Genomic DNA, 13,245 nt, shown 5'->3' with positions numbered 1-13,245 from the left:
TCAGAGGCGATGTGAGTAAAAAGATGAAATGCAACAATACAGTCACTACAAAGGTACTCCTACTGCCATGTACCAAGGGCTGCATTCCATATAAGAATTCGAGTTATCATGCACCAGTGCCCCATTTTGAGTATCTAGTTGCAAATGATAGTTGATTCATTGTATAATAACAGCGTGTTAATATATGTTGCTTATTTCATTTGAAAGAACCTTGTCTTCTGTATTTTCTTTTTCAGCCAGGGTTCAGAAGACAATGTTGAAGAAGCAGGTGCCCTGCAGAAGCATCCCGTCGACTCAGACCCGGATGCCAATGAGGATGACCAAAACATGTTAAAGGAGTGCCAAAATGGCAGTGAGTCTGAAAAACAAGACACACCTCTGGAGGAGGAACAAAGTTGTGATTCAAAAACTAATGTTAACAACATAACCTCACCAACCAACGAGCTACCCTTGGACTCTGAAAACGTGGAAGATGCTGGAGAGAATTTAGTGGAGGCCACAACACAAGCCCCTTGTCCACAATCAGCGAGAAAGCTTACTTATGCTGATATCATCAGAGAAGGACGAAAATTTAATATTGATCTTGTATCAACGGTAAGAGTTTGCCATCTAGCTGTTTTATAAATCTTACTTTATGGAGGGCTTTACTAGCACATTGTTGCATAAGATGCGTCATAATTCTCATGTATTTTCATTTACTGAAGATAACCAGTCAGAGGTCATAGTATGTTCTCCTTATGTGATATTAATGTTTGAAATTCAGAAATTGTCAGTGAAGGTTTGATACATGTATTTCCTGGTGACTGAAAACTGTATTCTGTTGAGTTCTGTATCATAAGTGAAGTAGTATGCTAAGAGTATTTTAACAGAAGGGTGTTTTCAACCAGTTTTTGAATTGGTAAATGTAAGTTAAAGATTTTGCAACACTTGAATTTCTATTGAATATTTCTTTCTCTACACTCCTCTACCTATTAAAATCCCTTTATTCATCACACAGAATTGCAAAATGTTTTAACGCAGTGGCAGCAGATAGGCTATGGTGGCTGAGCTGCACTGAAGACAAATTAATTATGGAATAGCTCCATAAAGCCGCCACCTAAGACCTGTGATCCTGTTTCTTTTTTTCTGTGCACCACAGACATTTGAAGATTGCCTGTTTTGGGTTCTTTTTTTCTTTGTCTATGAATATTGCAATTCCAGGCATAACTTCAACGCCTCCTCTGTATGTCACCATATGATCCCAAAGAATGAAGCCAAACTCCTGGCACGTGGAGTGCAAAGGCCATAGAGCTCAGCTGTTCTCAATGTCAGACAAGACTGAGAAGAGAGATTCACCCACGTCCCTGTAAAGAAGCAAGCAATAGAATGGATGTAGCTAGTCCTCTTTTTGCTTCATCTCTTCCTAAGATATGTAACAAGCTGCTGTTAGGCATGGGGATGTCACCGGTGTCAAAACAATCCTCTTTTTGTGAAGTTACCCAGGTCAGTTCAGATATTCTTACCTAGAGGGTAATAGTCTAATTTCAAAAGTTTTATGGCCAAGGACTGTTTCGTAGTTGCTTCCTCTTTCTGCACGGCTCTTGGATGCGCTCGTTCATATTGTGACCCATGCCGGATCGAACTTGGCTTTTCCCTCACTGTAACCCTGGGAGGCTTCCATCTGTGTGCCATCCACTTGGCACTCACCGATGCCTTGTTGACATTTTTCACTGTCATGAAAGTCCCTCCCTGAGATATTCCTGGCACAGTCTCAGACCTGGTTCAGGAATTGCTGGTCTGTCTGAAAGACAAGGCAAAGAAGTCTTTATGCTTGGCACCATATGCATCCAAGTTGACATCAGTGGTGTGCTTTGACAGCTTCACAGAAACATGAGAGGTAGGGCCAGATTATTCCCACTCCCTCGTGGAGGATGCAGACTCTTCGTGTTACCACCTTCCCCCTACCTGTGATCTCAGCAAAATGTTACTTGTTGATCTATAAAACGTTAGCTAGACGGATAGCTGCTTTGTGTGGAAAAGTCAAGTCCAAAAAACAGAAAGGATGTTTTGTGTTGTACACACAGTCTTGATTTTTCAAAGCCAACATTGTGCTGGATACGTTAGCGAGTTGATAGGGCCCAGTGTGGTGAGGTTGGGATTTTGGATAAGATTTTGCAATCAGAATTTGAGAGTAAGATTGGTTTGTAGTAGGCTGGTTCTAGCAGGTCCTTATTTGGCTTGATGTAAGAAACTGGGTTACTTGTTGAGGGGAGTGAAACCCTACTCAATCTGCAACCACAATCTTTGTCAGGGTGAGTCACAAGCACATCTCAGATTAACCTGTACTCAACCCTCTGAGTGATTGGCGCAGAGCAGCCTGGCTTCACTTAGAGGCAATGTGTAAAATATTTGTGCAACACACAAAGGGGATCCCACAACTGACTAGGCAAATAGAGTAGATATTAATAAATAAAACAAGACCGAAAGGACAAAAATGCTATCTGTAGAACCAGCGATATACAGTTTTAAATATTTGAGTGAAAATAGTGCAAAAAAGCACACAGTGCTAACTAGATATCTGGTTGCGCTAGATCAGGACAAATTCAGGCTGACTGCGATGGAGCGAGGGCTGTCTACAGGGGCCCAGTTAGCCCTGCAGAACAAGAGTACCTTGAATCCTGGTTGCAGAGAGTTGTGGAGTGCCAGTTCGAGGATGTGCCATGCAGCCAAGGTGATGCCGTGACTCAGATGAGCTGCAATGTGAAGTCCTGCGTCATTGTCAAAGATCCCGACGGCGAGGGCTTGTGATTCAAATTCCACGTCAAGGATATGTCACGTAGCAGAGGCGATGTGTTGGTTCTGACAAGCTGCGAGGCTGCAATTTGATGTTCTGCATCGTCATCGAGGACCCTGTTTACGAAAGGCTTCTAATGTGAGGGCCTGCGTAAAGATGCGTTGTGCAGTGGTGGTTTTGATGAAGTTGTGGGACTGCGATGCAAAGTCCTTGCGTCGGGAAAGTCCACGCAACAGAGGCGATAATCGGTTCTGTTCAGTGTTACAGAAACAGATGCAGAAGCAGAGGAGATGTCGGTTCTGCTGGACCCACTGATGAGCTGGCAGAACTCCTTCAGGCCCACGTCCAAGGGTCCAGGACTGGGGTCTTACCACTTGGCAGGGTAGGACTCATAGATGTCCGAGTCCAGGTGCTGGGTTCAAGGTAGTTGGAGCCTTTTGTCCCTGGGGCTCGAGGTAAGAGGCCAGCCAACTAGCCTTTGGAGTCGTACTCGGGTCCTGGTTTCACCAGATGCTAGTCATGTCCTTCTCCCCCAGGCAAGAGGGCAGCAGGTCAGCACAGTGTGGCAGCAGTCCTTTCAACAGCACAGCAGTCCTCCTTTCCGGCAAAGTCCATAGGTCCAAAAGTGTACTGAACATTTGGTGTATGTGGTCCAATATGTATAGCTGGTGCCTCCTTTGAAGTGGGAGATGTTTCCTTTTGAAGTGCACAGGTTTTCTGCCTCCCCTTCCTTAGTTCCAGACTACCTACAGTGGGTATGCAGGCCTTTGTATGGAGGTCCGACACAGTCTAGGGGTGACATATGTATTAAAAGGTAAGGTTTGGACTTCGCAGAAGGTTTATTTTGCCATTTCGAAATGGCAGGTTAAAGTTGCATACACAGGCTGCAATGGCAGGCCAGAGACAGGTTTGTATGGCTTCTTAAATAGGTAGCACAACAAGTTCTGAAGGCCCACTAGTAGCATTGTCAATTCTACCTTGTTTAGAGGAGAGAACACTAGCACTTTAACACTGGTAAGCAGTAGTAAACTGCACAGTCCTAAGGCCAGCAAAAACTAATTAAAAAAGGTGGAAGGTAAAGGCAAAATGTTTTGTGAAGACCACCCTAAGGCTGACACTTGGTATTAAGTACAATCCAGACTTCAGCAACAGAGATGATCTCTGTTTCCCTTTTCCAATGAAATCTGAAGTAGTTTAGTGAGTTTTTGTACATAAGTGGTATTTAATTCAATATTTACGTGTTCTAAACCTGTACTTGATATTACTTCTGTATTTTTCCCATATTAATTTAAATTTACCTGAGTTTATAATTTCAGTTTCAAGACCTAAAAACTCCAGCTAGTAGTACAATGCAAGATGGTACTTTGCAAAGTATGTTCTAATTATTCCCATAGTCTTCAAGATGTACAATGATTAGCAAGTGATTTATTTAGCAACCTAGTAATCTAGTGATGGTAATCTGAGGCCTATTAAGTAGTCGATTCATGGTCTTAAAAATCATTCATTACTTTATTGTTCCTTTTGTTTTTTTGTCAATTGCAGATTCTTTACTCACGTGGCTTGTTGATAGACCTTCTCATCAAGTCCAGTGTTAGCCGTTACGTGGAGTTCAAAAATGTCACCCGGATTCTTACATTCCATGAAGAAAAAGTGGAACAGGTGATTTGAATCACTTTATTTTATGTTGTTTGATCGATAACAGTTTTAAAATGTAATTTTCTCTTTAGGACCTTGTCAGAAAAGCTACTTTGCAGTACATAACTTAATATCACTTTCACTTCCCGTACTCCAAAATGCAATTTACAAACCTCTGGCTAGAGAGTTCTGCCCCCGTCTTTCCTGTACAGCGATCTACACCCGGATATAGCGCAAGATCCCAACATGCATTGGCATAGGATTTAGTAGAAAAGCATGGGGCAGCATTAAACAGAGTGGTTGGAATGTGGGGTTTTATTACAACTATCTAATCCATTAGCTTACTTTTCAATCACTTTCTCCTTAGGAGGATGATTTTTTTCCTGTATGATATTAAAAAAAAGAGTCACTGCATCTTGGAAGGGGAGAATGGATGCAGTATTTGGGACTGGCTTCGGTGGGCATCTTAGGAACCTTCTTAACCGTAGACATCACATAAGGTGTGAGGCACAGGAGAATTCATGGAGTTTTGGTTTTCTTAGATGACACCATTTTAAGTCTCTAAACTGACCTGCAAGGGTCAAATGTTGGGTACAAAAAGGACATGACAATTAATTTGGATGTGAGGTGGAAGGTTGCTGCAGTATTTGGTAAACCTACTATCCTCTGGAATTTTGGCACACAAGAAGCCCAAAAGAATCCAGGGTGATGTGGCCTGCGCAGATCTCAGCAATTTTTCTTAATAATAATCCCTCAACAGTCATAGCCCATGGCAAGCAAAACCGATGTGTTCTTTCTCTTCTTCTGATAATAATATTACCACGTGTGGGTGGACCTGTTGAATAGAAAAGGCTCCAAAATTTGACCATGTCAGTATGTCACAGTTGCTGTGAACTTTTTGTTTTCTTTCTCATACGAGTCCTGATTTGGGACAGGGATAGCAGTCAAATAAGGAAACCCAGCAACACCCAGCATTTCTGAAACCCAGAGACCCGGAGTCAGTCCAGTCAAGCAGGAAGTAGTGTTTTTCGTTACCTGTTATTGATCTAGAAGTCCCCTGGTGACCTTTAAGTAGCATTGAAAACAGTGCAAGCTAAGTGACATAAGTTGCACAACAACCTCAATAGAAAATACCGGAACTCCAGCTATTGAGATGAGAGTGCTCAGAGTTCCACTCACCCGAGTGGATTTCTACTGCACATCATGTCAAAGAGAGGTCTTCTCAGACCTCTACTCGGAGACCTTTTTGCCACCATATTTTACTACATTTACAACTAGAACCCTTCAGGCATAATTTTTGGCTACCCTTTAGGACTTTACCTAAACTCAGTGGAAACCTGGTGATGTGATTCTTTGTTGATTTAGGTATTAGTGGCAGGATCACCATGCATGTATCGTTCACCCAAAATATTTAAACAGGTTGGCAGTATGCAGGTCCCAACGGCTGATTGTTGTTTATCTTTTCCTCTGCAAGATCGACTGATTTAATCATCTGCCAACACCATCAGCAGATCCAATGGCAGCTTGTTCAGTGCATAGCATTTCAGGCAAGCATTCTCTAGTCCCTTGTACGTGCTCTAGCAAATCAAGAAATGACTTGTTGTTGAGACCCTATTTCGCTTAGGAGATCTTGGATAAATGTAGAAATCCCAATAAAGATTTGGTATGGGGTTTTGTTTTGGAGAACATTTCTAGACAGAATATTGAGGACATGATGAGCATTGTAGAGATTATGCATTTGTAACACCTGTACTTAAAGGTACTTTGAAGTACCAAAACCTGTGGCTTGCTTTAAAGTATCATTTGCTTATTTCTTTGCGAGAATTTCTGAAAATAATTTTGCATCTAGCTTCAGCTAGTCTAAGTCATCTTCAGTGACTTATACGTCATCGATTTATGGAACCACTACAGAATCTTCCCGTACGAGCTCAATAAAGCATTTTACCTTGCATGTGCTCTGGTTCTATAATTCAGTGCCACATAGTCTGTTCTATTGGGCTCTGTAACTGGGAACATGAGTGTGGTTATTGGAGCAGTGAGGGGAATAGTCAATCCTCGCTAATGACACTCAGTTGATAAGTTTGTTTTTATTTCTTGTTTAACCAGAGGTTTAGGGCAGTGTTGTAGATGAGCCAGAGATTAATTTCTTAAGAGAATAATATATTTAGGTGCTCTTCTATCCCAGTCTGCACTTCATTTGCGTTTACAGATAGAGGCGTGTTTGCTTGCATATGAATCCTTTAATGCCATTGAAATAATAGAAGAGGATCAGTTATTATTTCCTCGCCTTTGAGTGTATCTGTTACGAATTACTGACAAGGGTGACCAGAAGATCATTTTTTATGAATTCTTATTAGTCACCTTCTGTTTGGCTTTTAATCTGTATATGTGATTAGGTTTATTTACATATCCTTTGGAGTTTTTGTCTGAATATATTCAGATTTCAGAATTGTTTTTGAAAAGCATGCAAAGCTCTGGTAATTTCTGCTGTGCTGTTGTTCAACACTATGACCCAAGTCCTGTCTCTCAAAAGAACCCTCATTTTCAGAGGCATTTTTTTTCTTGGTTGCCATTCTTGCTATTTACTTATTTTTAAACTGAAGTTTTGGATCTGGACTCCTTTCTTTACTTTTTCCTTTTACTAGTTATTTTGAGGTCCCGCTGTTGGGTTTGTCCTTGTTATAATTTGTTTTTTTTTCTCGGGACGATTGCTCGGTCCTTTAGGGGAGTCGGTCCAGTCACACCTTCTGCCTCCAGAGTATCTGTCTGAGTGTATGCTAAGCCTTAGGTCCTGAGACTACCGAAGGTAAAACTCTTCAGAATAGTTGTATCTTTCTGGCGGTCTTTGTGTTGTGTTTGTGTGTTCTCCTAATGCGTAGTTCCAGTGGGAATCTCCCTCACTTTGGGATCTATATCTCCACTTGACAGCTCTAGCTTTAGCTTTCACAGGAATGTCTTGCTTTTGTTGTCTTCCATTACGAGCACCTATTTCTCTTTTTTAAGTTGAGTTGCGGGCAGTCGGATCCCAAAGCCATAATTTTCTTTCAGAATGTAGATTTGTGATATTATTGTGGGCAACTCAGCTTCCATTGCGTGCAGCAGTGAGACGCTGTCAAATGGCTAACAGAGCCACATCACTTTTTATTTCAGAAACTGTTTTGTATTGCTAGAATCATGTGAGTGGATGCTCGTGTTGCTTCTGCCTTAGTACTATCTAGTGTTCGTGGTTCAGAATGTCCCTCCTTCATAGGGATTCTTCTCAGCAGCTTCAAGCTAAAATGTGTTCTTTCTTAGTGTCAACTAAGTAAAGAATTTTGGACTCGCCATACTTGTTTCTCATTTTCCAAGATGTCCATAAGAATAAGGTGTGACAATTGTATGCACCAAAGGCAAAATAATAGCAAAAAATGTTTGTATGCATAGTATTGCTAAACAAAAACATCAATAACATTGAAATACACGTATATGAAACTAAGCCTTCCAAAAGACCGTGATCCTATAAGTACTTCTAGTAACTCTACCGTAGACTACAAACACAGATTTAAAACCAAAGCCCACAGAAATCCACAGCCCAAGACATCAACAAAGATACCTATGATGAAGAAAATGGAATACAAGTAAGTATATTTTATTTTTAAAGCATCTCCCGTTTACACTTCTGATGAAATAAGGTAACGTTTGACCACTCATTGTTGATAACTACACTTTTGGGTCAAAGTTGAACAAAATAAATATAGCAGTTGGTTACGGGATCTTGCTTAGTGACGCACCAATAAATATTATCTTTTAGAAGTATATCAAAGATTATACTAGAATAACACATACTAGTTTATGGGCATAACTGCTGAAATATTTTGTTAATAAAGTTCCCACTAAACCTTCATTGACATATCTTGAGGTTTTGGACCTCAAACGTGTAGCTAACGATGAGTGATTCCATGAAGGCCTATTGAAATTCCGTAATGTGGCAGAGAAACATAATATATTTTTCGAGGACATGAGACTGACTTACAGACGACTTTGTGAGAAGTGAAGAACTAGATAGAACATATACAGTGAATTTCTAGATATGAACAAAAGAATGCCGTAATATATATTGGTTTAGAGAAATATATACAGAGATAGAGAGAACCTAGTAGTAAAACAGGATACATCATAACCCACGAACAGACGTGACAAATGCTTTTACGTGCAATCTTCAGATGTTCTTTAAGACCTCATTTTAAAAACTCCCACTAGTTGGGAAGGCAACTGGAAGAGATTGATGTACAGAGAGAGGCCCCAGTGGGCAACACTGTTAAAGTATAACATGCACTGAATAGTCTTTGACATTCGAGACTTAAAAATGATTCATCTTTATTGCAACAAAGCAGTTTAGTTATATTTAAATATTTGAATATTCGGGAAACTACAGCGTCATCACACATGAAAACGTAGAGCAAGAGAGAAATGTCCAACCACAAAAAAGATCACATGTTGGGCCTGGCACTTTTTGCAGGTTTATCCCCAGAGTTTTTTGCTTTTGGCCTCCTATTTTTCTGACCCTCTTTTTGTTGGTTGTGGACTCTGGGAACTTTACCAATGCTACTGACCAGTGCTAAAGTGCATATGCTCTCTTTGTAAATTGTGATTCTGATTGGTCATCTCAGATTGGCATATTTAATTTACTAACAAGTCCAGAGTATAGTGCACCATGTGTGCTCAGGGCCTGAAAATCAAATGCTACTAGTGGGCCTGCAGCACTGATTGTGCCACCCACAGGAGTCGCCATGTAAAAATGTTTCAGACCTGCCTCAGCAGTGTCTGTGTGAGCAGTTTGGAACTGCCAGTTCGACCTGGCAAGTGACCCACTTGCCAGGCCCAAACCTTCCCTTTTACTAAATGTAAGTCACCCCTAAGGTAGACCCAGGGCAGCCCCATGGGCATAGTGCAGTGTTTTTAAAAGTTAGGACATGTGCTGATGTGTTTTACAGGTCCTCATAATGAAATACTGCCAAATTTGTTTTTCACTATTGCAAGGCATATCTCTCCCATAGGTTAACATGGGGATTACCTTGAAATATCTTTTAAGTGTAATTTCCCATTGGGGGCAGATAGAGGTATGTAGTTTGGGGGTCTCTGAACTCACAATTTAAAAATGCATCTTTTAGTGAAGGTGGTTTTTAAGCTGAATGTTTGAAAATGCCACTTTTAGGAAGTTGGCATTTTCTTGCTTAACCATTCCGTGCCTCTGCCTGGCTGTAGAATACATGTCTGGGTCAGGATGACAGTTGGACTGGTTGTGAATTCACTTTCGACAGTCGCACAAAGGGATCTGAGGTGTGCCCTGCATATTCTGATGGGTCTTCCAAGGCTAGAGTGGTGGGAGGTGCTGACACTTGCGCCTGAATAGGTCTGTGCCGGTCCTTAAACAAAACAGTTTTCAACCCCTTAGAGGGTGTCTGGGACCAGGGCACAAAAGGCAGGGTCTCATGCACTACAAAGACTTTCCTTTGAAGTTTGCCTATTTCAAAGGCAGAAATGAGTATAAGTATTTGACCTAAACCCTAGGATTTTAGAAATCTCCTAGATCAAGAGGAGACTCTGCCAAGGAGAAGAGCTGAAGAGCTGTGAGGCGGAGTACTGTCCCTTTGCTGTGTGTGCTTTGGTGGGTTGGCCTGCAGTTGCTGCTTCTGCTTTCGAGAGGACAAAGACTGGACTTTGCTGTGCATCCTGCTTGTGAAGTTTCTGCAAGGGCTTGGACTGAGCTTGCCTTCTGTTAAGAAGTCTCCGGGACAGCAAAGACTTCACCTACCAGCTTCTGGGTTCTGCTGCTGAGGACCTTGACTCGTCAGATGGTGCCCACTCCAGTTCCAGGGCCCTTAGGAGTGAAAGCTGGCATAAAAACAAGAAGAACCAGGCACATCGACTCTGGATGACTCCAGGACTGGCGCCGCTGCCCGACTCTGTGCTGCTTCCTGCACCCGAAGCTGGGGTACGTGCTGAAGTGCAGCGACTGCGACTGGCGCCGCTGGCCCAACACTGCTGCAGCGCCTCTGAAGTCCCACCACATCGTGAGTCCCAAGTGCTTTGTCACTGACGTCTGTGACACCTGACTCCGCTGCAGCCCCATGGTGTGACCACGACCCTGTGAAGTAGCCTCATTGCATCTTGACCAGCTGGACTCATCGACCCCGCCGGATTATCAGGAACCGAGACCTGGCCGACGCCTCACCTCTGCTACCTCCACAAGGAACCGACGCCTCACCTCCGTAAGGAACTGGTGCCTCACCTCCTGTGTATCAGCATGGAACCGATCCTGCACTGGCTCCAGCAACGCCTCACCTACCTGACTCTGTGCTATGCCTTTGACTCTGCCTCGTTTCTAAGGTACCGTATCTGGGGTCTGTGCGAATCCCTGGCCACTGCTGTACTCCCTCGCGAGTGGCGTCGGACTGTTGGGAATGACTCCGTCACGATGCTATGATGAGCACTAGTTGGAACTATGATGTTTCTATGCGCTTTATTGGGATTTAATCTTTAAAAAATAATATCTTTGCTTGTGTATGCTGGATTTTTGTTGTTTTGGTCTTATTTTAGTTAGATAAATACTGGCTATTTATCTAAATTGATGTGGTGTCCATTTGTAGTGTTTTCAATGTATTACTGTGTCTGTGGGAACAGAGATGTTATACATTGCCTCTGGGATAAGCCTGACTGCTCATGCCAGGTTCCAAGGGGGAGAGCAGGGTTTATTTTAGGAGGGTGACTCCCTTACTCTCAGTAGTGAGGGTATAAGTGGACTGCCAACTAGAGACTCCATTTCTAATGCCACTCCTGTAAGCTATAATCATGTGCCTTAGCATGCTCCCCACATTGTCCATCTCCGCAATCACACAGAGACCTGGACCACACACTCTCATGATCCTTGCAGCACATCGACCTAACTTCGAGCACATCACACTGACTACCTCACTCCTCAGATTACCAAATGTTCATTCTAACTTGTACTGTTTATGGCACTTTGTATAGTACTTCACAATCCAGACATGGCAGACCTCATCACTTAGCTTGATGTACTCTTCATCACAAAAAAGGGTTCACCCACACTTCCTCACAAATCATAGACATTCTTCTTCCTACATGCTACAGCGTCCATTATACAGACTGCACACATCATTAGGGAGCCACCCTTGTTGTGTTCCATGAGTTTTCCTAGTCGTGCCTCTAGGCAAGTAAAACACAGATGCATGGAACTCATCCTGTTCCCTATCACACTTTCTGCAACTCAGTCTGCCACCGTCCTTTTCATCTACAGGTCTTCCAGTCAGAACATGGACTTAATTGTCAAATTCTCAGATCTCCTTACCGTGTCATCCACCTGATATGACCACAGTCCCCTTGTAGTTGAATGCAATTTACTAGAGTAAATAGGGTTGAAAAAACAATGAACACCCTTCTCAATCTCATTAATTCACTGGACATGGGACATAATGTCAACCAGCAAAAACAGCTTTGACCTCTTCTGAGCAACATTACCAGCAGCTCAGTCCTCTGGACCAAACCGATAACCTTGCCATCCCTATCTGACTGCTTTGTGTCTTGCAAACCGAGGTCAGACTAAAAAAAGAACACCTTTCCCTCAGATCCTTCAAAGGCTTCTCCATCAACAACCTAAATCTCTCCCACCCTGCTTATTCCACATCAGATGTCAACAACTTGTAAATTACTTCACATGTTTTTTAAAAAAAGTGTTGAACATCCACGCTCCAAGTAAAAAAACAAGTGCAAGCTGAAACCATCAGTGCCCTTATGCTCTGAAGACCTCGCCAACAATTAACACTCCATCGACAGACAGAAAATAAATTGGAAGACAGACCACTCTATGACTTCATGCTATTGAGTACCATACCAGCACCATCAATGAAGTTTCCAACAGATGCAGAACGCTCATTAAGACAAGCAAGCACTACAGTACATCCCTAATCCAAGACGTATTTCTAGAAGCTCTCAAGACAGGACATATCATCCCTCTCTTAAAGAAACCTACACTGGACCCTGATAACCTCAACAGCTGCTAGACCATCTCTTACCTACGCTTCATCAGCAAGATAATCAAAACAGCAACCTAGGCTCAAGTTCAAGATCACATCAACCCCAACTCTCTCCTGCATGACTACCTGTTTAGTTTTAAATCGTGCTGCAATGTGGAGACAGCTGCTTTACTTATTGTAGATAACACCCTTCCAACAAATTAAGATGATCCCTGCCTCCTGATATTGCTGGACCCCTGAGCCTCTATCAAACCCATCACCGTCGCACCCTCATACACATTGTGAAGCGTTGAATAAGATTCACTGCCAGTATCTTTCCTTGGTTCACCTCCTACTTTTCAATTGACGCCAGTTTGTTCACATGGTCAACTCCAGGTCCTAGAAGATGCTTCTCACCTTCCTAGTTACCCTGGCTTCCATACTGTCCCCCATTACCTTCATCCTCTATTTGGAGCTCCTTGATGCTCTTCTCAATGATAAATACTGATGCAGCAAAACTGTACACAAGTGTACTTGAAACTTTCCTCTGCTCAGCCAGCGCTTCAGACACTCCCTTTCCCTCATCCAGATCTGTATGTCAACACCTACCTGAAGCTCCACCCCAGCAAGTCAGAATTCTTATTTGAAAAAACAATGAACTATAAATAGTACAAACCTTTCTCAATGACATGGTCCTTGCTGACTTCAAACCCTCCCTAGTCAAAGAACACATTGCCAAGAAAACTGATACGTCCTTGTTCGTTGCTCTCTCTATTGAAGAAATTGCAATCTTTTTGTCCCAGAAAGCAAGTTCAAAACTGCTGT

The 13,245-nt window shown here is 42.4% G+C and overlaps 1 protein-coding gene across 2 annotated transcripts in view; it reads left to right on the top strand.

Annotated features, from left to right (window-relative positions):
* Positions 1 to 13,245, top strand: part of CHM (CHM Rab escort protein) — an 810,608-nt gene that overhangs the window by 239,338 nt on the left and 558,025 nt on the right. For both annotated transcript variants that reach the window (XM_069212659.1, XM_069212657.1), the window contains exons 5-6: positions 237 to 594; positions 4,316 to 4,432. In XM_069212659.1, coding sequence (XP_069068760.1) covers positions 237 to 594; positions 4,316 to 4,432 — 475 coding nt within the window. The remainder of the gene's footprint in view (positions 1 to 236; positions 595 to 4,315; positions 4,433 to 13,245) is intronic.

The sequence above is a fragment of the Pleurodeles waltl genome, chromosome 2_1 (genome assembly GCF_031143425.1).
Source record: "Pleurodeles waltl isolate 20211129_DDA chromosome 2_1, aPleWal1.hap1.20221129, whole genome shotgun sequence".
Taxonomy (NCBI): domain Eukaryota; kingdom Metazoa; phylum Chordata; class Amphibia; order Caudata; family Salamandridae; genus Pleurodeles; species Pleurodeles waltl.
This window is presented reverse-complemented; position numbering and strand designations above follow the sequence as displayed.